Consider the following 27,451-nt stretch of genomic DNA (forward strand, 5'->3'; position numbering starts at 1 on the left):
AAAAATCCAATTAAATGTTGAGGTAAGATGAATTACTAATACTGTATCTGGGGAAATAATTAAACAATTATTTTATTTGTTATTAAAAATTCAATTCACTGTTGAGGTAAGATTTATTTCTGGATATTACGAAAATGTAACTTTTGAAAAGTTACTTTTGGCCTGGCTGAAGTCCCTGGAAGCTAAATCTGCATTTTGATCTCCCACTGTGGGCAGTCAGTAATTAGCATATGAAAAGGGGGGAACATGCTCACAGGATCAAACAGTAGGCTGATCTGAGTGTGCAGAGATGAACCATCTGAACCTGACAGAATATGCAGGGGGGCTGGAGGATCCATTTTGAAATTAAAGTGCCAAGTTCTGCTTGAATGTCACATCCTGCTTGATAGGTCCGCTGTTTTTTTTTGTATGACACTTGGGGTGCACTATAAAGAGGCCTTCCCTGTCGCATGCAAATGTTAGTTGACACTTGGACAGGATCATTCTTTTGTCCCATCAGCTTCAAAGACCCCAAGCACAATTGGCCTCTTTTTGACATGTCAGTGCCATAGCCTGTTTGACATATCAGTTGGGTTTATATATATATATATATATATATATATATATAATCTTTGAAGTGCACTTCAAAGGACGAAGGCAGGATGCCAAAGCATTTCTTATGTAAATGTAAATGTAAATGTAGTTGAGCTTATATAGCGCACAGCTACCCGCAGTGGGTTTCCCGGCGCTTGCTTAGGGAACCCTTCCTGATATTCCCCTGTGAGATAGCAGGGTATCCACAAGGTGAAAGTCAGGCATCCCGCCACGAGGGGCCGTTGTGGAGATTAAGCAAGCTGTTGCCCAGAGTCGCAGAGTGTGAACCCGTGAGTCGAGGAGGCACCGGGGCGAGAATTATCGAGTCCGTGGAATTTTTAGCCCAAGACCCGCCGGGGCGGGGAATTGAACCCTTGTCCAGGACCGATCTCAGATTCTGGGTCTGCCGCCTCTAACCGCCTCTAACCCCTGAGCCACACTTCTCCACCTATATATAGCCTATGTCTGGTTGCTGAAAACTCAGCTCTGATCTACCATACTTCTGTCTTTATTATTATTATTATTATTAACGAGTTTTAATATAGCGCCTGGTTACCAATAGGCATCCCCGCGCTCTTCCAGAGAAAGGCCACTACCACACAAAGCGCCAGAATTAGACAGGGAACAGGAAAGTTTTTAAGAGTTTACGAAACCGTAAAAAACTCGCTTCCGAGCGCAGGTACAGGGAGAGAGAGTTCCACAGGATGGCCACATTTATAGAGAATCTTCTACCACCTGTTCTTGCCTTCCTCGCCCTCATGACCAGCAGCAGATGTTGATGGTCAGAGCGAAGAGAGCGGGAGGCCTTGTAAGACTGGACCATATCCCCGAGAATGGGTGGGCCTTTCCCCTGTAGTATCTTATGGGCTACACAGAGTGCCTTAAATTTCACCCTCTCTCTGACGGGAAGCCAATGTAGCGCCTTCAGTGCAGGACGAGCCGACTGGCGCCTAGGAATGTCCGTCAGGAGCCTGGCGGCCGCATTCTGCACTTGCTGCAGTTTGTTTAGGGTGGACTCTGGGGCGCCCAAAAACAGTACGTTACTGAAGTCCAGCCGCGAGATGATAAGCCCCTGAATAAGTAACCTCCTAGAGGCCGCTGGGATAAGAGGTAGGATCTTCCGGGCTGATTGGAGCAGGCCAAAACACACGCCTGAGATCTTTTTAGCGTGCGTTTTAAAAGAAAGGTCCTGCTCAAGCCACACCCCCAGGCTCTTGATCTCCTGCGTGGGGGTGGGTACAGGTCCCAGGCAGCTGGGCCAACTGCTAGGTGGTAAGGAGGGAGGGGAGTTCCCAAGCAACATCAGTTCCGTTTTGGAGCCGTTGAGCTTAAGAGCTGAGCTACACATCCACGTGAAGATCTTGTCCAAGCACGTGTGCAGCCGGTCAGGATGGTGAGTTACCTGGGGAAGACCTACCACCAGCTGGGTATCATCAGCATAGCTGATGATCTTGATACCCAGAGGCAGTACCACACTCTCCAGGGGGGCCATATAAATGTTAAATAAGGTAGGGCTCAACGATGAGCCCTGTGGCACACCACACTGGAGAGGTACTGAGGGTGATTTCTCATGGCCTTCCCACACCTCAAATGTCCGACCTTCCAAAAAGGAGGCGAACCACTTGAGGGCCATCCCGGAGACCCCCACCCCCGACAGCCGACGGAGAAGCACCTGATGGTCTACGGTGTCAAAGGCAGCACTAAGGTCCAGGAGGATCACTGCCACCGATCCCCCTGAATCCAAAATGCTCCTTGCACTCTCCACGACTGCCAGCAGGGCAGTATCGGTCCCCTGACCGGGACGAAAGCCAGTTTGAGATTTGGCCAGAAGGGAGTTGGACTCCAGGAAGCCAGATAGGCGACTATTCACTATTCTTTGAGGTTGTTGTGGGTTCACACACTGGATTTTTGTGTTATATGTGGGAGGACACTAGGATCACCACAGAACACTTAAAGAACTGAAGTCACAAGGTAGAATTTTTGACCAGGACGAACCTGGTTAGTACACATGACCATTGTGGTCTCCGTCAGTTTGGGCCTCAGTCCTGTTCAACCATGATCATTGACTATTATTGGCATTCTTTTCTTCTTAGTGCTATTTTGAATTAAAACTTTAGAAATTCATAGCTCACGTTCCCTTCATTGGATTTTAGTCATATTGGTGTAATTGTGTTTACTAAATTTTACTCATAGTTTTATAATTAGTTTTGGGATGTTTATTGTTTTACATTTAGACTGTATTACTGTTTTAGTACTGCACAAATACTTTATACATTGCCCCACATTAAGCCTGACTACTCTGTGCCATAGCTACAAGAGGGGTTATGGTCAGGTCTTTTTAATGACTATAGTGGTTAACCCTGACCAGGATTGTGATTATTACATGAGGTGGGTGCCTACTAAGGGTGGGCGGGCAGCTACGCTCCGTCCACGGAGCATGCGTAGTGCCGTCTGCTACGCATTTTGCGGTGCGGGCGTAGTAGCCGGCACTACGCATGCTCCGTGGACGAGCGTAGCTGGCCCGCCACCCGCCTCCCTCCCGCCCTCAGTAAATACCCCCTTCAATGTTTAAATAAGTTTAAAACCACTTACCTGGTCCGCGCGCGTCCCGGGCCTCCCTCGTCTTTTTCAGTGCGCGTCTTGAACCCTAATGCGCATGCGTGGCCGCCCGCGCATGCGCATTTCTCGCTAGAAATGCGCATGCGCGGGCGGCCGCGCATGCGCATTAGGGTTCAAGACGCGGGCACTGAAAGAGACGAGGGAGCCCCGGGACGCGCGCGGACCAGGTAAGTGGTTTTAAACTTATTTAAACATTGAAGGGGGTATTTACTGAGGGCGGGAGGGAGGCGGGTGGTGCGTAGTGGGGCTACGCGAAGTGCGCAGGTGGGCGTAGTTTCTCGCCCACTTTGCGTAGCTTCGCGAAGCCCCACTACGCTCACTACGCCCAGGGTTAGTGCCTACCCCCATAAACTGATAACCCAACCACCTTATGACCCATAGCAAATCAAGTTAAAATTGTGTTTTATTGATCAGCGATTATGAAAGAACTGATAGGTGAGGTACAGACACAGCATGCTTGTGGGTGGGATCTAATCTCTTGGGTAGAATATGCATGGTTTTATAACTTCACTTTGGCAACTTTTTCTGTACTGACCAGAAGATGGTAATATTACCACATTTTATAAATGGACAAAGTTCAAGGACCCAGAGAATACAGAAACTACTAGATAGATGTCTAGGGTTAAAATTGTTAGATGGAAAATACCGTGGCCAAAAAGGAGGATTCCTCTATGTTGCTTACACTGACCTTAGAACAGCTATAGATTGAATAGATAGGAATATTTTATGGAGAGAGATGATGGCATGGGGAATTGTATGTAAAAGCAACAATTGATGGACGGAATGCTGGACAATGCAAACATTCACCCCCAGTTACAAGGATCTGGGTTTAATCCATCATTCTTTTGCTCCCCACACCACCCCAGTTTGAACCCAGCCATATGCAAATCAGTCTTGACCCTGTTCCTTGTGGGAACAGTCCAGCCCGAACTGCCAAGCCAGGTCCTCCCTGGACCGAAAACAAGCATCCTGGGACAGGTTTCAGGGCATCACCCTTCATCAGCCAGACTAGCTTGAATCCAGTGGTGTAGTGAGCACAGGACCCACGTCTGGGCTTACCCTTTCCACTTAGGGTGATGTATGCAAAAGAAAGAATTGATGGACGGTCCTAGGATGCTTGTTTCCAGTCCGGGGAGGACCTGGCTTGGCAGTTCGGGCTGGGCTGTTCCCATGAGGCACAGGGTCAAGATTGATTTGCATATGGCTGGGTTCAAACTGGAATGGCGAGCAAAAAAATGATGGATTAAGGCCCAGATCTCTGTACTGGGGTGAATGTATGCCATTGTTCTGCATTCTCTCCATCAACTGTTGTTTTGGCATGGTGAATGGCAATAGAATTATTATGTTAGTAATCGAACTGCATAACAACCCTTGAACCCAAGTTCACTTGCAGGAAAATGGAGCCCAAACTCAAAAGTAAGTTCCCCGCTGTATCTCACTGCTATTCTCCCTCTGTGTCACTGGTCCTCCAATGCCTTTAATCAACCACACTGTTACCACCTAAACTTGGTCAATAACCTATGCAGTTTCTTTTATGCAAACAAAACAATTATTTTTGACCCAACTCCTGTTGGACTGCCTCGAGCTTTAGATGTGTTTGCAGATACTGTAACAACTACTTAAAAATCAATACAGTTGAAGCAAACGTTCTGGTGTTTCGAAGAAAGATATAGTAAACTGAATTTAATCTGAAGGCTTAGCCATAATCCATTTGAAAGGGTAAATGCATACTGCTACCTGGGTGTGACCTCCTCTAACTGCATGAGATTTCCTGAACCTGTTGATTCAGTAGTTGGACACATGACCACAGTAGCTGGACATCTTAAATACAAACCAGCAGGAAGCAATAACCTCCTTAGTAACAGTAGAGAGCAGCACATCTCACTGTGATATGTCTCTGTACATTACAACATCCGAATTATAACCAGCCCTCGCCTCTATAGCATATCATTACAAATTTGTATTATATAGCTCACTTCTTATTAAACTGTCTCATTTAACATTGTTATCTTGTTTAGTCTTCTCCATTACCACAGTGTTGACCATTCCAACTGGCTGCTTGTCAGTTTGAAACTCAGGTAGGGTCTTTGAAGGAGTCCTTCATCCTTGCTCAGTAGCAGGCGTTATTGTATTCTCATGACGTTGTACTAGATATTGCCACAGCGGACCCACATGTCCTTGGGTCTACACTGTGGAGGCATGAGTTCCCAATAACGCCACTAATTGTCAGTTGCAGTATGCCACATCTCGGAGCCAATTCCCAACCTTTGGCGGAAGGCCTCTGCCTCCGTGGCTAGCCACTCTTCACTTTGTCATCACTAGTGTCAAGCGCTGTAAGTTTTCTGTGTGAGGGAGAAATGTCTTATGCAAATAATAGCTATCAGCGGGGAGAAAGGAATGTGATGGCCAGTGATGATAAACGTTATCCCTTCAGCCAGGAACTTGGAATCGCAGGGCACTACCTGGTCATGTGCAGAAATCCTACACTAGAATCCCCACACTTGATAATTAGTGCGTCAATCCTGAGGCATTGATATTGTGGCATGTAGTATATCCTGAGTAGGCTCTTGAAGTACCTTTACCTTTGCTTGTAATTGGGAAAGAGTACTAATGTTTGTGTGCAACAGTAATTCTGTTGTTCGTCAGTGAGAGGTAAAAGCAGCCCGTTCCGCATTTTGTTTTGGCCATTGGGGAGCACGCTGGGTCTTCTCCTGCATCATATTGTATGTTCGGGTCATGAGCTTCTCAGACAATGAAGTGTCTTTAGGCAAAGATCAGGCCTCTTCCTGCATGATGATGTTGAAACCTCGCCAGCAGTGGTTGCATATTTATAACTAATAGTATGGGTGAAAGGGGCCTCCCTGGCATGACCCTCTAGTTATCACCAGCGGAGCTGATGTTGGCTCATTTTAATGTGTGCCGAAGGCTCCTTATAAAGGAGTTTTAACCATTATATAAAACCACCACTGAAGCCTAAACGTTCCAGTCGGTAGAAGAAGTATGGTCACTTGAGGGAGTCAAATGCTTTAGTAGTGTCCAGGAGTACCTCTGTCGCTCTAAGTTTTAGGTCTGTCTGATGCAGGAGTGTAAATACTGTTAGAAGGTTATGAAATGTGCACTTGCTGAGTATGAAACCTGGCTTGTGTGGCTGTAGCAGGCTGGGCAGTAATGACAGGATTCAATTTTCAAGGATATAGGAGGTTGGTAGGAGTCTGTTGTTTTTAGGTGTTTGTCTGATGTCAAAGATGCGATCCCCATTGCTTCCCTGCGAGGAGGGTGGGGTGGGGAGATGCCCCTTCTGTTAGGATTCTTCATGTAAAGCTAGGAATCTCAGTTATAGGATAAGCAGCAGGTACATTTTTAATTGCGTGCCGAACCTCCGGTGTAGTGATTGGCATATCTAGGTAATGTATGCACTAATCCAAGCTGGCCAATTCTATGGTATCAAAAACCTATTTAGCTACTCTGCAGCTAGGAAAACCGTGGCAGTATAAAGCTTTGTTGAAAGGTTTCCAAAAGCCTCTAGGATGTTTGTGACTTCCTTGGATTTGACATCATCTTCTCTATCTAGTTCTATTATGTCTGAGTGGGATTAAACTGCATTACCTTGAGTCGCGACTCCTGAATAAAGATCAGGCTCTCAGCATTCAGGCGAAATACACAGACTATTATGACTGACTTGGTGTTCATCAGCATATGATGTATGATGTATCTGCTTTCAGGGTCTGAGCTCCACTGTACTAAGCGGATTGGGGGTCCTCGTCTTATTTTAGAGGTGTCACGTGCATATGAAGAGTAGGAAGCAGTGTATTTTGCGTCCACCCATTTTACCCTAAGTCTGGATTCTGTATAGGGCGGTAAATGTGGCTCACATTGGAGGCTTATATTAATTTCATGCTTTTGTAGCTAACAAAGTACTTGGTGTGTTTTCCGTGGGTTATTTAGTCTGCATATATTCCAAGTAATGAGCCTAATTGGGTGTATTCCATTTGATTAAATGTTGTGTTCATGCATGCCGGTGTTGGCTGAAAGATAAGGCGACTGTGGTTTGTTGTCCCAGGTTGTAAATGCAATTATCAGAACCACTTTCAGAAGGCCACAGGGAACCCATGGCGACTGGGTCCCACTGTGGTGGCTGAGGCCTTTCACTCCTGATGTCCCATACCCGCCCTACTATGGATCCTGAGCACTGGGCTAAGTACCCCTTCTGTACTTGACTTTCAGTGGTAGCTGTAGTCGAGGAGGGAAGGCTCCCTTGGTGGGGATATAGATGCAGGTCAGTGAACACTACTCATAACTCTAAGTGCAAATAGTACAAGCAATAAATCAGTGTCCAGTTCTATATTCACTTTTATGGAAAGAATAAGTATTTTATATCTTACTCTACACATGGAATGGTATACAACATTCAGAAGCAATAACACAATCTCCCTTGAGGTCGTGGCTCTAGTAGTTGTCAGGCCAATACCTTTCCCAACCTCCTTTTAACGTGTTCTGGGGTTATTGCCCATTCACAGGTGGCTGTATCCAGAGAATGCTATTAGGCTGCACTCTAGAGTTATACCTTTGACTCTTAAATAAACTAGTCAAAAGTGTCCATTGTGTCACTGCACCTTTAACAGCAAGTCCCCTGGGGCCCCTAAGGCCCCAGGGGATCTTACCCACTCTGACGGTATGGCAGTGTTCAGTGGTGCGGCGAGTACTCACTCCTCGGGTGCTCAAAAGTCTGGATCCTTTACTGCAAGGTCGAGCCACTCGTGGTGTATGCTGCAGCACCTGGCGGCACAGTCTCTCTCTGTCGAGTTTGTTCCATTGCTCGGAGCTGCTCCTGCTTGGCAGAAACAAAAGTAAATTGTTCTTCCGTCTTACAGAGGGGGGGTAGGGGTGTGCAATAATGTGAGGCTCTCCCAAGGACCCCATTCTCCCTGCTAAGTTTTGCCGGTTAGACCCAGACTCCATGCTTCCTCTGTTAGACTTCGTAACTGTTCGCTGCAGGAAGGTCTCATTCCTCAAGCATAGTCATGCCACTGTCCTTCCTCTTTTGAAGAAACCCAACCCGGATCCCACCCATTGGTCTAATTGCAGACCTATTTCCCTTCTTCCTATCTTGTTAAACTTTCTTGAAAAGCATGTATGTATCCAACTTGGGAATGGGACACAGTACAGAGTCCACCCTCATGGGAGTTATAGAACATGTTGGACGGCTCCTAGATGAGGGCAAGACAGCAGCGCTGATGTTACTTGATCTCAGCGTTGCCTTTGATACTGTATCCCACGACATGCTCACGAAGAGACTAGCTCATGAAGGGATCAGCTCTATCTTGGTTTTCTTCTTTTCTACAGGGCCGTACCTTTCAGGTTTCTTCGGACAGTTTCTCATCCATGGGCCACGTTTTAACTTCAGGGGTTCCTCAGGGGTCTGCCTTGAGTTCGGCACTTTTCAATATCTATGTTCCCACTGGCCGACCTGGTGAAAAGCTGAGGTCTTACTCTATTCTCTTATGCGGATGATACCCAAATCATTTTCTCTTTATCATCTGCTCAGGACCACAGCTCCACGTATTTGAACTCCTGCCTGGCTCGGGTAGCCTCATTGGTGAGTAACAACTCGCTGAAACTGATTGGTGTAAAAACTGAGGTGTTCATCATAGGGAAGCACCCATGTCTCTGGGGCCCACAGCATTTGCCATCTCCCTGGGGGATACTCCTATTCTTGCTCCTAAAGTTAAGAACTTAGTGTTCGTGGTAGACTCTAAGCTCTCCATCAAGCCGCAGGTTGCAAAGGTTTAGTACATGGCTGTACTAAGGAGGGACCATCAAGTCGCATAATGAATCAGAAGAACGCATTTACGAAGGACAAACACACAAGCCAATGAAAAATAAGGGCGGGGTAGTGGGCGAGGCTTCTCTCCGTACTGAACTACCACAGCTCGTCACAGAGCAGCGCTGGTTCAGGCTCGAGCTAAAAATAGTATTAACAATTAAACAAACAATAACACCAAAAATTAAGATATGAACTAAAACACGTAAAGGTAATTCAAAAACAGTATTTATTTACAACTATATTTTTGAAAACAATATTAACAATATTCTTGACAATATTTCTTACCTAAAAAAGCGTAATCAACAATATTTCTGCATCATGATGTCTTTGTATCATAATATTTGTTTTCCAATATTTCTGTAATTCAATATTTAAAACTCAATATTTTGTCCAAATACTCTCACACAGCACGCTGGTTTTGGCAAGCTGGCATGCAATGGTGGTCCAGGGCAGGTGCCCTTGGTGTCCAGGATGATGTCTCCTCACCTAGCAAGGAGACAAGTAGGATTTGGCCACCAGTCCTGGTCACAGGCAGAAAGCTTGCAGAGCTTTCTCTTCTCACACAGCCTGTCTGGCTCCTTGGAAGATGCCAAATGTTTTGGGACTCAGCTTCCCCTTTTTATAGTCCTTTCAGATACCAAATGTGATATAGTCTGAGTCTCTGACGTTTTATGTTGGGGGTTCTGCTTCTTTTGAAGTGGACACTTACTTATCCCTTTCTATTTTCCTCATGAAATATGTCAGTCACAGCAGGCAATATTCTGAAGCTGATTGCCCCACAACACAACTACTGGGAGTGACCAGAGTTCACATGTGGATGTCAGCCACAGTGATATGTGCATCAAAAGGTTAATTCCAGACCCTCAACCCTCCTCTTTATTATTCTGTTATCTGCCCATCTCTCTACTTGAGATGTGTCCCGGCCCCTTCCCTGTGATCTATCACTGAATCAAAAATCTGTATTTTGAAGTGTAAAGGGAGTCTCTTGCTTTTTCCTCCAGTATGTGTCACACGCAACTCACAGGAATGAAGCAATACATAAATCGGTCTGAGTGGGTATTCCTCTCCTTATGTCTTCGCCAGGCAAGAATGGGCTTCCCAAAATGGAACCCAGGGTCCTTCATATAATGTACCATTGCAGGCACACTCACATTCACAGCATGCTTACTGTTCAGCACTATTGCCTCTATGCATTGTACCCTTCCATGTACACATGCATTAAGTACACATTCAGTGTGCACAAACTGTTCAGCACTAAACCTTTTCTACATTTAACCAGGGTGTGTTATTTACAAACACACACACTGCTAGCACATACACTCACCATGTACACTCTGCACAATACTACACCGTTCATGTATTCACTACTCCTACACTAATCAATACTCCGCATCTACTTGATGTAGGCCAAAGGCGAGTTAAGCACAGAGCAGCAGAAGTTTTAAAAAGGCGAGTGAGCCAGTAGGCCTCACTCCTGTGACCGAGGTTAAAAGGTCCTGTTCACTACTACTGATCACTACACTCTATGCGGACACCACTTCGCTTGTGCTGCATAACTCCTGGTGAAGGCCATAGCCTTCCATCACCATGAGGTTAGCTCTTTGGGAGTCCCTCCAGGTCCAGCAAGACAGCAATCCTTGAGACAGGCCTATGTCATGGTGGACACACGTGATCCTTGTTGACCTATTGAAACAAAATCAGCATTCGAGATCCGTACAAAAGTACAGTTGGGCACTCAGGGCAAGAGTACACGTCTTTACCATGGAGAGGACATTTCCACCCAACAGCAATGCTCAATATCAAAAGGGAGATTTGACCTACTCATTGATATCTGAGGAAATGAACCATACTCTGTTTGACCCAAACCCCGTCGACTCTGGGTCCCCAAACGTGCCAGAGAAATCAGCCTACACCACCCATGAAAACATGAACTCCTAACCCAGCAGTATTGCAGAAATGTGTGTTTTCCAGCCTATGCCCACTTATCCTGTTTACCCCAGCAGGGGGTAGTTTGCTGGCCAATGTTCGAAGGGGAACTCCCTATGGTGGATGTTTAGGGGAGACCAAAGAGTAAGGCGGACACCAATAGGTGGCCAGAGGTGATTGCAGGCCTTCCTGTTGATTGAACTATATGGGTGCAGAGAAGATAAGAGGAATCAAGAGAACTACTCCCATGCTGGCCTTTTTTTCCCCCTGTTTCATGCATGTATACTGGTTTGGGAACCACAACTTGGAAGGGCCAAGACATTGCCTGGGGTGTACCCCTTTGTACCCGGCTTGTAAGTAGGAGAGGACGCGGACTCAATTGTGTTACTCTTGGGGCCTGATAACGAGTAACTTGGTTAATTCTGACCGGTTAGCAAACCCATGTTCACACACAGGTCGGAATTATGAGTTTGGTTTTATTTAACGCATCCGATAATTATTGAATGTGTAAAATAAGTCAACTTTCTTTAAATTTTGGCAGGTCAAACCTGCTGCAATTTAACGAGAGAAAAGTATCACTGCATCATTTTGATTTTGGTATGTTAAACACCAAAATACGCGTGGTACTCCCCACAACCTCGGTAATAGGTGCTATTTTATACAACCCGATAAATAACATAACCATTGGACGTGCTGTTTATCAGGTGCGATAAACAGCACCTATACTAGTAATTTGGCCTTAGTTTAACTAAGCGTGCTGACATGTACAGTAGTCATTGGAATGGGAAATGTGAGGATTTAGTGCTTTGAGCGTGCGGAAAGCATTCATCTGAGATTCTGAGTTTAGGTGAGCACCCAGCTATCTCCGGTGAGCGCAAGACATGTGGTTTGGCAGTAATGAGAAAGTGGATCTTAGCAGGGTATGACAGGCTGAATTGGATCCTGCCTTCTGCAGGGTGTTCTTTTCTGATAGAAGTTGCCTGTGTGCCGCTTCCACCGCAACTCTGAAGTCAGGATAAATGTTAAGGATATTAATATTTTGAAGGCCACGTTGTTTTATGGCAAGCCGCAGTATTCAATTTAGGTTTTTAAAATAGATGAGGCATGCAATGATTGGACGGGCAGGTACGCCTGTTTGTGTGCGGGGCCTCATTGATCTGTGTGCCGTTTTGATAGAGTACAGAGTGGTTATGGCAGCTTCTACGGAAATGCTTATGAACATTTTTCAACAAATTCTTCAAATTTCTTCATGTTCATTGGGTCAGGGATTCATAGGACTTGCAAATTATTGTGGCGTAATCTTGCTTTGAGGTCTTCGTTCTTGGCTCTGATTACTTCCAGTACTTACCTGTAGTAGCACTTTCGTGGTGTCCTGTGTGTCAGACATGTGTTCCAGCTGCCCGAGGCGGGCATCCCATTTATCTACCTGCTCCTTTAAATGGTCCAGTCAATCTATATGGGTGTCAGTCTTGGAGTCTAACTATTTCCATGCGGTGTTTCATTTCAAGCCGGAGCAGGAAGAGATCGGGGTCCGTATCTGCTGTGTGTTGTGTTTTAGTTGTTGTGTTCTCAGTATTGTCTTTAGATGTGATTTGCCCATCTCTGTCCCCTGTCTCAAATGCTATCTTTGCTTGCTTTCCATTATGTTTGCCTGTTTTGTCAGCTTTAAGATGGAGGGGTGATGCTGTCCTTCAGCACATGCCTTGTGTACTTGAGGCTGTACGCTGCTAAGCTCTGGGTGTGCATTTTTTGCTAATGCACTGGCTGCTTTGTGAGATTGTCTGATATTGTCAGCCCACCAACTAGTGTATTTGAGTTATTTCATGTTGTGCTAATAGTCTGCCAACAATCTTCAAATCAATAGGGCATCTTGTGCTGTATGTTCCACTGTGGCAGTCTTGTGCGTGGCAGCTAGTCCCGCCACACCCCACTACTGTACCCCTCTACATTGGGGGTCATGAGCAGAATAGCTTGCTCCACAGCTGTGCTTACATTGCATGTGGAGGTGCAGATTCCCTACACCAGCCTTGTCTGGCATCAATTGGTACTTGTATTGCATGCATTCTCGTTTGTGGCGCTACCTTCACACTCCTCCCATGTATTGTAGCCTCATGCTCATGTCTCGGAGGTGTGGTGCTATGATGGAATCTGCTTTATTGAAGATGTAGTGAGGGCATGGGTCTGTGGGGGATCCTGAGTGGATGGAGTTCATCAGGCGGATGGTGTCCTCAGTGGAGATTGGGTTCCATTCATTAAGGATGTTCAAGGGGGGTGAAGGTGCGGCAGAAGGTTGGGTGGGTTGGTCTCCGGGTTGGTTGTCGAAGCTGTTGTGGATGTCTGCGATTTTGTCGTGGAAGAACGAAGCTAGGGAGTCGCAAAGTGTTTGAGAGGGAGTGATGTCGTTGGAGTTGGCAGCGGGGTTAGTAAACTCTTTGACGATGTTGAATAGTTCTTTGCTGTTGTGGGCGTAGTTGTCTAGTCGGTCTTTGAATGCGGCTTTCTTGGCAGTCCGGATCAGTTGGTGATGTAGACGGGTGGCGTTTTTGAAGGCGTCCCTGGTGCTGGTGTTTGGGTCTTTTTTCCAGGCCTTCTCAAGGGAGCGACAGAGTTTCTTGGATTTCTTAAGATCATCGTTGAACCAGGGGGCGTTTTTGTTGCCTAGTTTGATTTGACGTTTTTTCAGGGGTGCTAGGTTGTCGGCGCTGTTGGTTAGCCATTGGGTGAGGTTAATGGCTGCTTGGTTGGGGTTCGAAGAGTGGGCAGGGGGGTTTTGAAGAAGCGATGAGGAGATCTGGTCGATGGTGATTTTGTTCCAGTTTCTTCGCAGAGTAGGTTGAGGATGGTTGTGGGTTGCGATCTTATTGTAGATGAAGTGAACGCAGCTGTGGTCCGTCCAAGGGAGAGCTGTGGTGTGGCTGAAGGAGATATGTTTGCTGGAGGTGAAGATAGCGTTGAGTGTGTGACCTGCGTAGTGAGTGGGGGTATTAACAAGTTGTTTGAGTCCGAGGTTGGCGAAATTGTCCAGAAGGGCGGTGGTGTTGCTGTCGTTGCTTTTTTCCAGGTGAAAATTGAGGTCTCCCAATAGAATGTAGTCCTCGGAGGGGAGGGCGTGTGGGGTGATGAAGTCAGAGATGTCTTCACTGAATTGTGCATGTGGTCCTGGTGGCCTGTAGAGGAGGGTGCCTCTGAGTGTGGTCTTGGGGTCGGTGTGGATCTGGAAGTGAAGGTGTTCGGCGCTAGCGAGGTTGACGTCGGAGCTGGTTGAGATGCGGATTGAATTCTTGTGGACGATAGCGATGCCTCCTCCTGTTTGCTTGTTGTGGTCTTTTCGGATGATCTTGTAGCCTTCCGGGATGGCAATGGTGATGTCTGGGGCTGAGGAGGCGTTCATCCATGTTTCAGTTAGGAATGCGACGTCCGGAGAGATGGTGTCTAGTAGATTCCAGAGGTCGATGGCGTGTCTGTGGACCGAGCGGGTGTTGAGCAGGATGCACTTCAGGTGGTTGGTGTCAGGTCTCTGTTTGGTGTTAGTGGATGAGGAGTTGGTCTTGGTGCCGTCATACTTGCAGGAGTTGCATGTGAAGGGTCCATGGGTGTGTCCGGGGGCGGCTTGGGCACAGTTGGGGAGTCGGCCGGGGTTAAGGGCTAGGAGGGTGGAGGCGGTGTATGTAATGCGGGTGGGGTGGGTGGGACGGGGGCCAGGGGGTCTGGCGCTGGGCGCGGGCTTGGCGCGGACGGGCGTAGACGGGCTTACCTTTGGCGCACCTTCGGCGCGATCGCTGCGCGTGAACGCTGCGCGCAAAAGCATCTGTCATATATGGATAGTGGAGGGGGAGGGGCGAGGGAGGGTCAGCAGGGAGGCGGGAGCGTGATTGGAGGAATGGGCTGGGACTACACAAACAACAAAATGGCAGCAGCCGTAAACAACAGTGGTCAGGAGCAGTGAGCACAATAATACAAGCACACAGCAGCGCTATAGTAACAGCGCGTTAAAGCAGAGTGCAGCGCTATTAAAATGAGGCAAAATTAAATGCAGACACTGCGCAGGAAGCGTCTAATCACAGGCACAATGCGGCGAGATTACAAGAAGTTAAAGATCACAAGTAGCGTCTAGACACTATGCACAGTGCGGCGCTATGAAATGAGGCTAGATGCAATGCGAAGCTAAATGAGCTAAATGATGTAAGCAAAGCCCAGGCAGCGTGGAGAAAAGCGCTACGATACCAGGAGGAATTGCGGGGAGCGGCCGATTCTGTGCAGGACAGGACGGTCACCGGAGGTGACCCATGCCCTCATTCCATCATAGCACCACACCTCCAAGACGTCATCAACTGCTCCCTCAACTCCACCACCTTCCCGGAAAGCTGGAAACACGCCGAACTTAGCGCCCTTCTGAAAAAACCCACAGCTGACCCCACCGAACTGAAAAACTACCGCCCCATCTCGCTCCTTCCATTCCCGGCCAAAGTCATCGAGAAAGCTGTCAACAACCAGCTCGCCGCCTTCCTCGAAACCAGCAAATCCCTCGACTCCTCACAGTCCGGCTTCCGAGCCAAACACAGCACTGAGACCGCACTCATCGCAGCAACAGACGACATTCGAACTCTACTGGACAATGGAGACACAGTCGCCCTCATCCTCCTCGACCTCTCCGCAGCCTTCGACACAGTCTGTCATAACACCTTGATACAACGCCTCAGAAACATCGGAATACAAGGAAAAGCACTGGAATGGATCACCTCATTCCTTGCCGGAAGAACTCAGAGAGTCCGCCTCCCACCATTCAAATCAGAGGCCAATGAAGTCATTTGCGGCGTGCCACAAGGATCCTCACTCAGTCCCACCCTCTTCAACGTATACATGAGCCCCCTCGCGGCCATCGCATGCCAACACAACCTCAACATCATCTCCTACGCTGATGACACTCAACTGATCCTTTCACTCACCAAAGACCCTAACACCGCCAAAACCAACCTACATGAAGGAATGAAAGAAGTAGCCGAGTGGATGAAGCACAGTCGTCTGTAACTGAACTCCGACAAAACAGAAGTCCTTATCTTAGGCACCTCCCCCTCTGCCTGGGACGACTCTTGGTGGCCAGAGGCCCTTGGAAAAGCACCCATCCCGACAGACCACGCACGGAACCTGGGCGTCATCCTGGACTCCTCACTCTCGATGACCAGACAAGTCAACGCCGTTTCATCATCTTGCTTCAACATTCTTCGTATGCTCAAAAAAACATTTAGCTGGATCCCCACTGAAACTAGAAAAACGGTCACTCACGCACTGGTTACTAGCCGCCTGGATTACGGAAACACCCTATACGCCGGTACCACCGCAAAACTTCAGAAAAAACTCCAACGCATCCAGAACACATCAGCCAGACTCATTCTAGACATCCCGCGTAACGACCACATCTCTGGTCACCTGAAATCCCTCCACTGGCTCCCCGTCAATAAGAGGATAACATTCCGACTACTAACCCACGCACACAAAGCACTTTACGAACTTGGACCCGAATGCCTCAACACACGACTGTCCTTCTACACCGCCCCCCCGCCAGCTCCGCTCCTCCAACAAAGCCCTTGCTGCTGTACCTCGCATCAACAAAACCACCATGGGAGGAAGATCCTTCTCCTACCTGGCGGCTAAAACCTGGAACTCACTGCCCATTCACCTTCGCCTCACTCGGAACCACCTAGCATTCAGAAAGCAACTTAAAACCTGGATATTTGACAAGTAATCCCCCACCCTTTTCCAAGCGCCTTGAGACCCTCTGGGTATGTAGCGCGCTATATAAATTTTTGAATTGAATTGAATTGAATTCTTGTGTGGCTTCTGGTGACTATGAAAGAGACCTGCTCGTGCAACTGTCACCTGCCTCCTCTGTCTCAAATGATTGCATTACAGCTGTGCAGTCTTACTAGCAAATGCATGATGCCGTGGATACTGCTCACGCCAGGTGCTTTTTTTTGAATCTGCAGGGCCCACCTGCACTGCACATCCTACAGTAGAACAACGCAGTGAGTGAGGCTGGCTTGCAATTAAAGCACATGCAGCTGTATGATTTTTAATTGCTGGTTAGCCTTAACCTCTGCTCCCTGCCTCCTGCTGCTCCTGGTCAAGCTGGTTGGAGTGGCACACATCCACATTTGATCCAGGTTTAGTCGACTGGCTGTGTTCTACATTGAGCTCACCTCCTTAGTATGATCCTACCACAGTCCTCCACCTTTGGCCAAGTCCTCCTGACATGTGCGGCTCCACCGTTTTTCCTTGCCAGTTCTGCAGCTCCTGTCTCTCACTGCCAGATGCAGCAAGGCTGCTGCTCATGTATACCTCCAATATGGCAGCCCTTAGCGGGACCAGACAGTGCATAGATGTTTGGGGGGGGCACCACATGTGACCCCAAGGCCACTCAGCAGGGGCCTAGGGGGGACAGAGGCTCTTCTAGGGGCCCCCAAAGTCACTTTGAGACAGCCATTCCATGTCAGAAAGGCTGCTATGGAAAGGCGGTCGGAAAGGGACCTCCTAATCCCCACAGCCGCCATTGTTGGGATTAGGCCTCTGACCGATGCCCCGACAGGATCCTTGATATTATCGGATGCGGCAGTTGTTCCCACCCACGACATTGCTCCGACCGTTTGCATCGTAATCTGCAGACCGATGACTTGGATGTGGGACCGATCAGTGACGGTTGGTACAACATCCTAATAAGGCCCTAAGTAACCTTGAAACATCTACAAAAGTGATTACATCTACAGTACATTTATGTTTATTAGAGAATCTGTCATTTGAACAATGTAAGTTGCAATTCCATATTTAAATATGTGAACATATTTCTTCAAATTGCCAGTTAAATGAATTCTTTAAGAACTACTTTTTAAATGTGGTTGTAGGAAAATGTGAACTGCAGTTGATTATTCTGTTTGCTTTCTTTTTTTTTGTAAGAGTTGGCTGGAATTGGGAAATAAGCAGAGAGCAACGGCTGCCACTGGTATGAACGACAAGAGCTCTCGATCCCATTCCGTTTGTACAATTGTGATGACACAAACAAAGGTACTGCTTTCCCTATGTTTTATCAGTGGAATTATGTGTTGGAAAGGTTTTTTTTCAACATTATTTGGGTGTGCCTGTCATTTTACGCCTATTTTAGAGGAAGGAGGCAGCGTGACAACAGTTTCTCATGAAAAGTAGTCATTGTGTCTACTTGACTGTTTTCTGCAATGGGGTTTAAGCCATTGACATTCAGGGGTATAGTGTAGTGGTAGAAGTTGTCCATGGATCTTTACTGGTTTTCCCACTGGGACTTTCCGTCACAGATAAGGTTAGTTTTCTTTTTTCTTTTTTTTAGCCTGAAGTCAATCATTGCTCTACACTTGTCTAATTTTACATCATGGTTTATCTGATATTTATGCTTTAGACTGAGTTTGTGGAAGAAGAGGAGCACGATCATAGAATTACAAGCCGGATTAATTTAGTGGACTTGGCTGGCAGTGAACGCTGTTCTTCAGCGCAAACCACTGGTGACAGATTGAAGGTAATTATATTCTTTTTATCAGGTTTCATGGGTATGATGCAGGAAATTCTAACAAACTGTACACAAGGGGGGGGGGTCATATTGCATGGGTAGAGAGCAGGTTAAAAAGACCACTAATTTATGACTAATATTTGCCTTTTGTGTGACATAATGGCACGCCTGTGAGTTTTACAAGTGGTTTATTATTATATACACTGAATAAAAAGTTTATGGTAGGTTTTGGTGTCCTTTCCTCATAAAACAAATATCATATCTTTAAAAAAAAACACTGAATTTCCCTTAAAGTAACATGTTTAACTCCTGCCATTAAATTGGTCAGCTGAGAAAAACATAACCAGTGCCAATCTTTTAAAATACATTTTATGAAATCATCCATTAACGAATATTCCAATTAGGGCGTGTCATACATTACAGTACGGTGATGGATCAAGCCCTGATCTTTTGACTGGGTAGGAGTGTTCTGCTTAATTCAGATACTCTGTCCATCACCACCCCCTTTTGAATCGTTTTGGCCACCACAAGTGTGGAAGGGTATGCTCAGATGTGAGTCCCTTGCTCACTGCACCATCAGGATTCAAGCAAGCCGGGCCGAAGACGGCTGTAATGCCAGAAACCGGTCCCGGGAAGCTTGTTTCCTTTCCAGTAAAGAATTGGCTTGGTAGTTTGGTCTGCCCTGTTCCCGTGATGCACTGGGCCAGGGTCAGACTAATTTGCATGTAGCCAGGTTCTGAACTGGGATGGTGCAGTGAGCTAAAAAACGGTGATGGATCAAGCCCTGATCTTTTGACTGGGTAGGAGTGTTCTGCTTAATTCAGATACTCTGTCCAGCACCACCCCCTTTTTGAATCGTTTTGGCCACCACAAGTGTGGAAGGGTATGCTCAGATGTGAGTCCCTTGCTCACTGCACCATCAGGATTCAAGCAAGCCGGGCCGAAGACGACTGTAATGCCAGAAACCGGTCCCCGGAAGCTTGTTTCCTTTCCAGTAAAGAATTGGCTTGGTAGTTTGGTCTGCCCTGTTCCCATGATGCACTGGGCCAGGGTCAGACTAATTTGCATGTAGCCAGGTTCTGAACTGGGATGGTGCAGTGAGCTAAAAAACGGTGATGGATCAAGCCCTGATCTTTTGACTGGGTAGGAGTGTTCTGCTTAATTCAGATACTCTGTCCATCACCACCCCCTTTTGAATCATTTTGGCCACCACAAGTGTGGAAGGGTATGCTCAGATGTGAGTCCCTTGCTCACTGCACCATCAGGATTCAAGCAAGCCGGGCCGAAGACGGCTGTAATGCCAGAAACCGGTCCCCGGAAGCTTGTTTCCATTCCAGTAAAGAATTGGCTTGGTAGTTTTGTCTGCCCTGTTCCCATGATGCACTGGGCCAGGGTCAGACTAATTTGCATGTAGCCAGGTTCTGAACTGGGATGGTGCAGTGAGCTAAAAAACGGTGATGGATCAAGCCCTGATCTTTTGACTGGGTAGGAGTGTTCTGCTTAATTCAGATACTCTGTCCATCACCACCCCCTTTTGATACATTACAGTACATCTTAGATATTTATGAAAGGGTAATTCCAGCATTTATATTTCAAATACAGTTTTCAGCCACAGTACTCAACATTGTGTGTGTCTGCATTTGGCCAGCATGAATTTGCTACCTACAACAAAGAAAGAATATTATTCACACACACACGTGTTTTATCCTTCTCTTGTGTGGGATATCATGAGGCCTTCATACGGGTGAGGTTATAGTCTATAATAGCTAATTCAGTTAGGTACGTATCCAACTCATTGATTATATGTTGCGAGTTCCCTCTACTTAGCATAGTGGTTAATACCGTGACCTTCGCTTTCACACTTTGGTAGAGTACTTTTTCCCACTTAACTAGCGGTGGGGCATGATCGCTTTTCCATAACACTGCTGTCTGCTTTTTAGCCAACAGCAATGCATAGTCTGCAATTTTACATTCCATTTTACACTGCTTGTCCCTGGGGAAGAGGCCAAGGAGGGATTCTGTAGGGCTCAATTCCAGCTGAATGTCTTTTACTTCCCTTACACAGTCAAACATGTTTGATCAGTAAGTTGTCAGTATTGAACAGGCCTAAAGCATGTGCAGACGTAAGTCATTGTTACATGTCTAGCATCTAGGGCTCCTATCAGAAGTGACAGGAACATGTTATGTAGTTTATTGGGAAGTAAATACCTGCAACGCAGTACCTTAAATTGCACAAGCCTAAACCTTGTTTTTCTAGTTACAGTTTTGAGGTATGATAGAAGCCTATGCCATTCATTATTATTTATATATTTGCCAACATTATCCCCCCAATTTTCTCTGTCATCCTTAGCAATTTAGTCATGTCAACCAGCCTTTTGTAGATTATTGTTGCTTTTGTGCATGAGTTACCCATAACTAATAATGTGTGTAGAACTGTGTGCGTTGCAGGGCCTTTGTGTTTGTACTCCATGTTTTAGTATCAATTGGAGCAGTGCATTGAAGGAGAGAAATTGTCCCACAATTATTAGATACTTCTGTGTGAGGCTCTGGATCATGTGGAATTTGCTATTCTCAAGTCGGTCAACCAATGTGGCTACTTCTCCAGCCTCCCAGGCTCACATGTTTATTCTCTTAGCCAAGCTGCACATAATTTGGAGAGATCAAATGGGCATATCTGAGAAAAAGGAGACTTTAGATTTTGTGTGGGCCAACATTGTGGTTAAACAATATCATGCAACTGTCATCAGTCTAGAATGTTTAACATGTTTGTCAAAGGTCTCTAGTAGACAAAAAAGTGTATCTTCTTTCGCTCACACGGCCCATCCGGTGATATAAGTTTGCAGCAGCATCATCTGACGTCCAGCAAGCTCCCCACTAAAGTTGCAAAGCCTGGTAGTGTAGCTCTAGGTTCGGTGCCCAGAGTCCCTCCTCTGTCACAGACAGCTGCAGTTCAATCCGCAAACATTTATGTCTGCGGCATTCCCATATCAAATATATTTTCATGCTGTTTATACCCCCAGATATACTTGTTTCCAGTCTCACTGGCATAGTAGCGAAGTCATAAAGTATTCTTGGAAGGAGTATAATTTTTAGCCACTATAATTCTTCCTTTCACCAAGAAAGAGTGCGTTTATTCCACAACACAATTGACCCTAATTCTTGAAAGTGAGAACTCTGTTTCCAACATTGAGGGGCGTCATCCTCATCATATTTTTGAATACTGAAATATTTGAAGGTGCCTCCTCCGATTATAAATGGGATCCCAATAGCTTATCAGAATGGGTCTGATCAAGATGTTGTGCGGCACATATGGAGGACTTTGTGTAATTTACCTTTAAGCCTAATAGAACTTCAAACTCTAACATATTTTAGTACTTGCACTATATATTCATAGGACATCATCCGCATATAGTGAAGTAATATGCATGTACAGGCCAATCCTTATGCCCCATGTCTGAGTTTCACTTCTATGTAACTTCCCTAAGGCGCACAGTCGTGGATAAAGCAGGCACTCCTATCACCTCTCTCGTTTGGTTGGCCATGCTTCTGAGATGGTCATGCCTGTCTTAATAGAGGCTGTTATCTGAGAGTGGTTGAGTTAGATCCACTTAAGGATTGCGTCCCAATTACCATCTCCTCCAAGAATCTGAAAAAATAATCCTAACAGAGGGTGTTGAAGGCCTTCACCACTGTGGGTATTTGTTGTGTCTTGGGACATTTTGCCATGACGTAGCAACAGTGTCTAATGTTCATGGCTGTTAGGAATAAAGCCAATTTGCTTAGGACCAGATCAACCAGCAAGGGTCCTGTTGATTATGATCTATGCCAACATCTTGTAGTGCATGAGCTTTGAAAGAGAGCAGTAGGATTTAAGCACCAAAAGATCATTTCCTAGTTTAGGCTTGTGGCAGTGAGTGTCTCTGGCGGACTGCAAGAACACTCCTTGTAGTGCATGAGCTTTGAAAGAGAGCAGTAGGATTTAAGCACCAAAAGATCATTTCCTAGTTTAGGCTTGTGGCAGTGAGTGTCTCTGGCGGACTGCAAGAGCACTCCTTGTAGTGCATGAGCTTTGAAAGAGAGCAGTAGGATTTAAGCACCAAAAGATCATTTCCTAGTTTAGGCTTGTGGCAGTGAGTGTCTCTGGCGGACTGCAAGAACACTCCTTGTAGTGCATGAGCTTTGAAAGAGAGCAGTAGGATTTAAGCACCAAAAGATCATTTCCTAGTTTAGGCTTGTGGCAGTGAGTGTCTCTGGCGGACTGCAAGAACACTCCTTGTAGTGCATGAGCTTTGAAAGAGAGCAGTAGGATTTAAGCACCAAAAGATCATTTCCTAGTTTAGGCTTGTGGCAGTGAGTGTCTCTGGCGGACTGCAAGAACACTCCTTGTAGTGCATGAGCTTTGAAAGAGAGCAGTAGGATTTAAGCACCAAAAGATCATTTCCTAGTTTAGGCTTGTGGCAGTGAGTGTCTCTGGCGGACTGCAAGAACACTCCTTGTAGTGCATGAGCTTTGAAAGAGAGCAGTAGGATTTAAGCACCAAAAGATCATTTCCTAGTTTAGGCTTGTGGCAGTGAGTGTCTCTGGCGGACTGCAAGAACACTCCTTGTAGTGCATGAGCTTTGAAAGAGAGCAGTGGGTTTAAGCACCAAAAGATCATTTCCTAGTTTAGGCTTGTGGCAGTGAGTGTCTCTGGCGGACTGCAAGAACACTCCTTGTAGTGCATGAGCTTTGAAAGAGAGCAGTAGGATTTAAGCACCAAAAGATCATTTCCTAGTTTAGGCTTGTGGCAGTGAGTGTCTCTGGCGGACTGCAAGAACACTCCTTGTAGTGCATGAGCTTTCAAAGAGAGCAGTAGGATTTAAGCACCAAAAGATCATTTCCTAGTTTAGGCTTGTGGCAGTGAGTGTCTCTGGCGGACTGCAAGAACACTCCTTGTAGTGCATGAGCTTTGAAAGAGAGCAGTAGGATTTAAGCACCAAAAGATCATTTCCTAGTTTAGGCTTGTGGCAGTGAGTGTCTCTGGCGGACTGCAAGAACACTCCTTGTAGTGCATGAGCTTTGAAAGAGAGCAGTAGGATTTAAGCACCAAAAGATCATTTCCTAGTTTAGGCTTGTGGCAGTGAGTGTCTCTGGCGGACTGCAAGAACACTCCTTGTAGTGCATGAGCTTTGAAAGAGAGCAGTAGGATTTAAGCACCAAAAGATCATTTCCTAGTTTAGGCTTGTGGCAGTGAGTGTCTCTGGCGGACTGCAAGAACTCTCCTTGTAGTGCATGAGCTTTGAAAGAGAGCAGTAGGATTTAAGCACCAAAAGATCATTTCCTAGTTTAGGCTTGTGGCAGTGAGTGTCTCTGGCGGACTGCAAGAACACTCCTTGTAGTGCATGAGCTTTGAAAGAGAGCAGTAGGATTTAAGCACCAAAAGATCATTTCCTAGTTTAGGCTTGTGGCAGTGAGTGTCTCTGGCGGACTGCAAGAACACTCCTTGTAGTGCATGAGCTTTGAAAGAGAGCAGTAGGATTTAAGCACCAAAAGATCATTTCCTAGTTTAGGCTTGTGGCAGTGAGTGTCTCTGGCGGACTGCAAGAACACTCCTTGTAGTGCATGAGCTTTGAAAGAGAGCAGTAGGATTTAAGCACCAAAAGATCATTTCCTAGTTTAGGCTTGTGGCAGTGAGTGTCTCTGGCGGACTGCAAGAACACTCCTTGTAGTGCATGAGCTTTGAAAGAGAGCAGTAGGATTTAAGCACCAAAAGATCATTTCCTAGTTTAGGCTTGTGGCAGTGAGTGTCTCTGGCGGACTGCAAGAACACTCCTTGTAGTGCATGAGCTTTGAAAGAGAGCAGTAGGATTTAAGCACCAAAAGATCATTTCCTAGTTTAGGCTTGTGGCAGTGAGTGTCTCTGGCGGACTGCAAGAACACTCCTTGTAGTGCATGAGCTTTGAAAGAGAGCAGTAGGATTTAAGCACCAAAAGATCATTTCCTAGTTTAGGCTTGTGGCAGTGAGTGTCTCTGGCGGACTGCAAGAACACTCCTTGTAGTGCATGAGCTTTGAAAGAGAGCAGTGGGTTTAAGCACCAAAATATCATTTCCTAGTTTAGGCTTGTGGCAGTGAGTGTCTCTGGCGGACTGCAAGAACACTCCTTGTAGTGCATGAGCTTTGAAAGAGAGCAGTAGGATTTAAGCACCAAAAGATCATTTCCTAGTTTAGGCTTGTGGCAGTGAGTGTCTCTGGCGGACTGCAAGAACACTCCTTGTAGTGCATGAGCTTTCAAAGAGAGCAGTAGGATTTAAGCACCAAAAGATCATTTCCTAGTTTAGGCTTGTGGCAGTGAGTGTCTCTGGCGGACTGCAAGAACACTCCTTGTAGTGCATGAGCTTTGAAAGAGAGCAGTAGGATTTAAGCACCAAAAGATCATTTCCTAGTTTAGGCTTGTGGCAGTGAGTGTCTCTGGCGGACTGCAAGAACACTCCTTGTAGTGCATGAGCTTTGAAAGAGAGCAGTAGGATTTAAGCACCAAAAGATCATTTCCTAGTTTAGGCTTGTGGCAGTGAGTGTCTCTGGCGGACTGCAAGAACACTCCTTGTAGTGCATGAGCTTTGAAAGAGAGCAGTAGGATTTAAGCACCAAAAGATCATTTCCTAGTTTAGGCTTGTGGCAGTGAGTGTCTCTGGCGGACTGCAAGAACTCTCCTTGTAGTGCATGAGCTTTGAAAGAGAGCAGTAGGATTTAAGCACCAAAAGATCATTTCCTAGTTTAGGCTTGTGGCAGTGAGTGTCTCTGGCGGACTGCAAGAACACTCCTTGTAGTGCATGAGCTTTGAAAGAGAGCAGTAGGATTTAAGCACCAAAAGATCATTTCCTAGTTTAGGCTTGTGGCAGTGAGTGTCTCTGGCGGACTGCAAGAACACTCCTTGTAGTGCATGAGCTTTGAAAGAGAGCAGTAGGATTTAAGCACCAAAAGATCATTTCCTAGTTTAGGCTTGTGGCAGTGAGTGTCTCTGGCGGACTGCAAGAACACTCCTCGTAGTGCATGAGCTTTGAAAGAGAGCAGTAGGATTTAAGCACCAAAAGATCATTTCCTAGTTTAGGCTTGTGGCAGTGAGTGTCTCTGGCGGACTGCAAGAACACTCCTTGTAGTGCATGAGCTTTGAAAGAGAGCAGTAGGATTTAAGCACCAAAAGATCATTTCCTAGTTTAGGCTTGTGGCAGTGAGTGTCTCTGGCGGACTGCAAGAACACTCCTTGTAGTGCATGAGCTTTGAAAGAGAGCAGTAGGATTTAAGCACCAAAAGATCATTTCCTAGTTTAGGCTTGTGGCAGTGAGTGTCTCTGGCGGACTGCAAGAACACTCCTCGTAGTGCATGAGCTTTGAAAGAGGTAGTAGGATTTAAGCACCAAAAGATCATTTCCTAGTGTAGGCTTGTGGCAGTGAGTGTCTCTGGCGGACTGCAAGAACACTCCTTGTAGTGCATGAGCTTTGAAAGAGAGCAGTAGGATTTAAGCACCAAAAGATCATTTCCTAGTTTAGGCTTGTGGCAGTGAGTGTCTCTGGCGGACTGCAAGAACACTCCTCGTAGTGCATGAGCTTTGAAAGAGAGCAGTAGGATTTAAGCACCAAAAGATCATTTCCTAGTGTAGGCTTGTGGCAGTGAGTGTCTTTGGCGGACTGCAAGAACACTCCTCGTAGTGCATGAGCTTTGAAAGAGAGCAGTAGGATTTAAGCACCAAAAGATCCTTTCCTAGTTTAGGCTTGTGGCAGTGAGTGTCTCTGGCGGACTGCAAGAACACTCCTTGTAGTGCATGAGCTTTGAAAGAGAGCAGTAGGATTTAAGCACCAAAAGATCATTTCCTAGTTTAGGCTTGTGGCAGTGAGTGTCTCTGGCGGACTGCAAGAACACTCCTTGTAGTGCATGAGCTTTGAAAGAGAGCAGTAGGATTTAAGCACCAAAAGATCATTTCCTAGTTTAGGCTTGTGGCAGTGAGTGTCTCTGGCGGACTGCAAGAACACTCCTTGTAGTGCATGAGCTTTGAAAGAGAGCAGTAGGATTTAAGCACCAAAAGATCATTTCCTAGTTTAGGCTTGTGGCAGTGAGTGTCTCTGGCGGACTGCAAGAACACTCCTTGTAGTGCATGAGCTTTGAAAGAGAGCAGTAGGATTTAAGCACCAAAAGATCATTTCCTAGTTTAGGCTTGTGGCAGTGAGTGTCTCTGGCGGACTGCAAGAACACTCCTTGTAGTGCATGAGCTTTGAAAGAGAGCAGTAGGATTTAAGCACCAAAAGATCATTTCCTAGTTTAGGCTTGTGGCAGTGAGTGTCTCTGGCGGACTACAAGAACACTCCTTGTAGTGCATGAGCTTTGAAAGAGAGCAGTAGGATTTAAGCACCAAAAGATCATTTCCTAGTTTAGGCTTGTGGCAGTGAGTGTCTCTGGCGGACTGCAAGAACACTCCTTGTAGTGCATGAGCTTTGAAAGAGAGCAGTAGGATTTAAGCACCAAAAGATCCTTTCCTAGTTTAGGCTTGTGGCAGTGAGTGTCTCTGGCGGACTGCAAGAACACTCCTCGTAGTGCATGAGCTTTGAAAGAGAGCAGTAGGATTTAAGCACCAAAAGATCATTTCCTAGTGTAGGCTTGTGGCAGTGAGTGTCTCTGGCGGACTGCAAGAACACTCCTCGTAGTGCATGAGCTTTGAAAGAGAGCAGTAGGATTTAAGCACCAAAAGATCATTTCCTAGTGTAGGCTTGTGGCAGTGAGTGTCTCTGGCGGACTGCAAGAACACTCCTCGTAGTGCATGAGCTTTGAAAGAGAGCAGTAGGATTTAAGCACCAAAAGATCCTTTCCTAGTTTAGGCTTGTGGCAGTGAGTGTCTCTGGCGGACTGCAAGAACACTCCTCGTAGTGCATGAGCTTTGAAAGAGAGCAGTAGGATTTAAGCACCAAAAGATCCTTTCCTAGTTTAGGCTTGTGGCAGTGAGTGTCTCTGG

General features: G+C 46.3%; 1 protein-coding gene across 1 annotated transcript in view; it reads left to right on the forward strand.

Annotated features, from left to right (window-relative positions):
- The window catches only part of KIF14 (kinesin family member 14), a 606,238-nt gene that overhangs the window by 79,721 nt on the left and 499,066 nt on the right, over nucleotides 1-27,451 (forward strand). Inside the window, exons 8-9 of the mRNA XM_078641003.1 lie at nucleotides 17,891-17,998; nucleotides 18,363-18,479. Coding sequence (XP_078497129.1) covers nucleotides 17,891-17,998; nucleotides 18,363-18,479 — 225 coding nt within the window. The remainder of the gene's footprint in view (nucleotides 1-17,890; nucleotides 17,999-18,362; nucleotides 18,480-27,451) is intronic.

This window comes from Lissotriton helveticus, chromosome 1_1 (assembly GCF_964261635.1).
Source record: "Lissotriton helveticus chromosome 1_1, aLisHel1.1, whole genome shotgun sequence".
Lineage (NCBI taxonomy): Eukaryota > Metazoa > Chordata > Amphibia > Caudata > Salamandridae > Lissotriton > Lissotriton helveticus.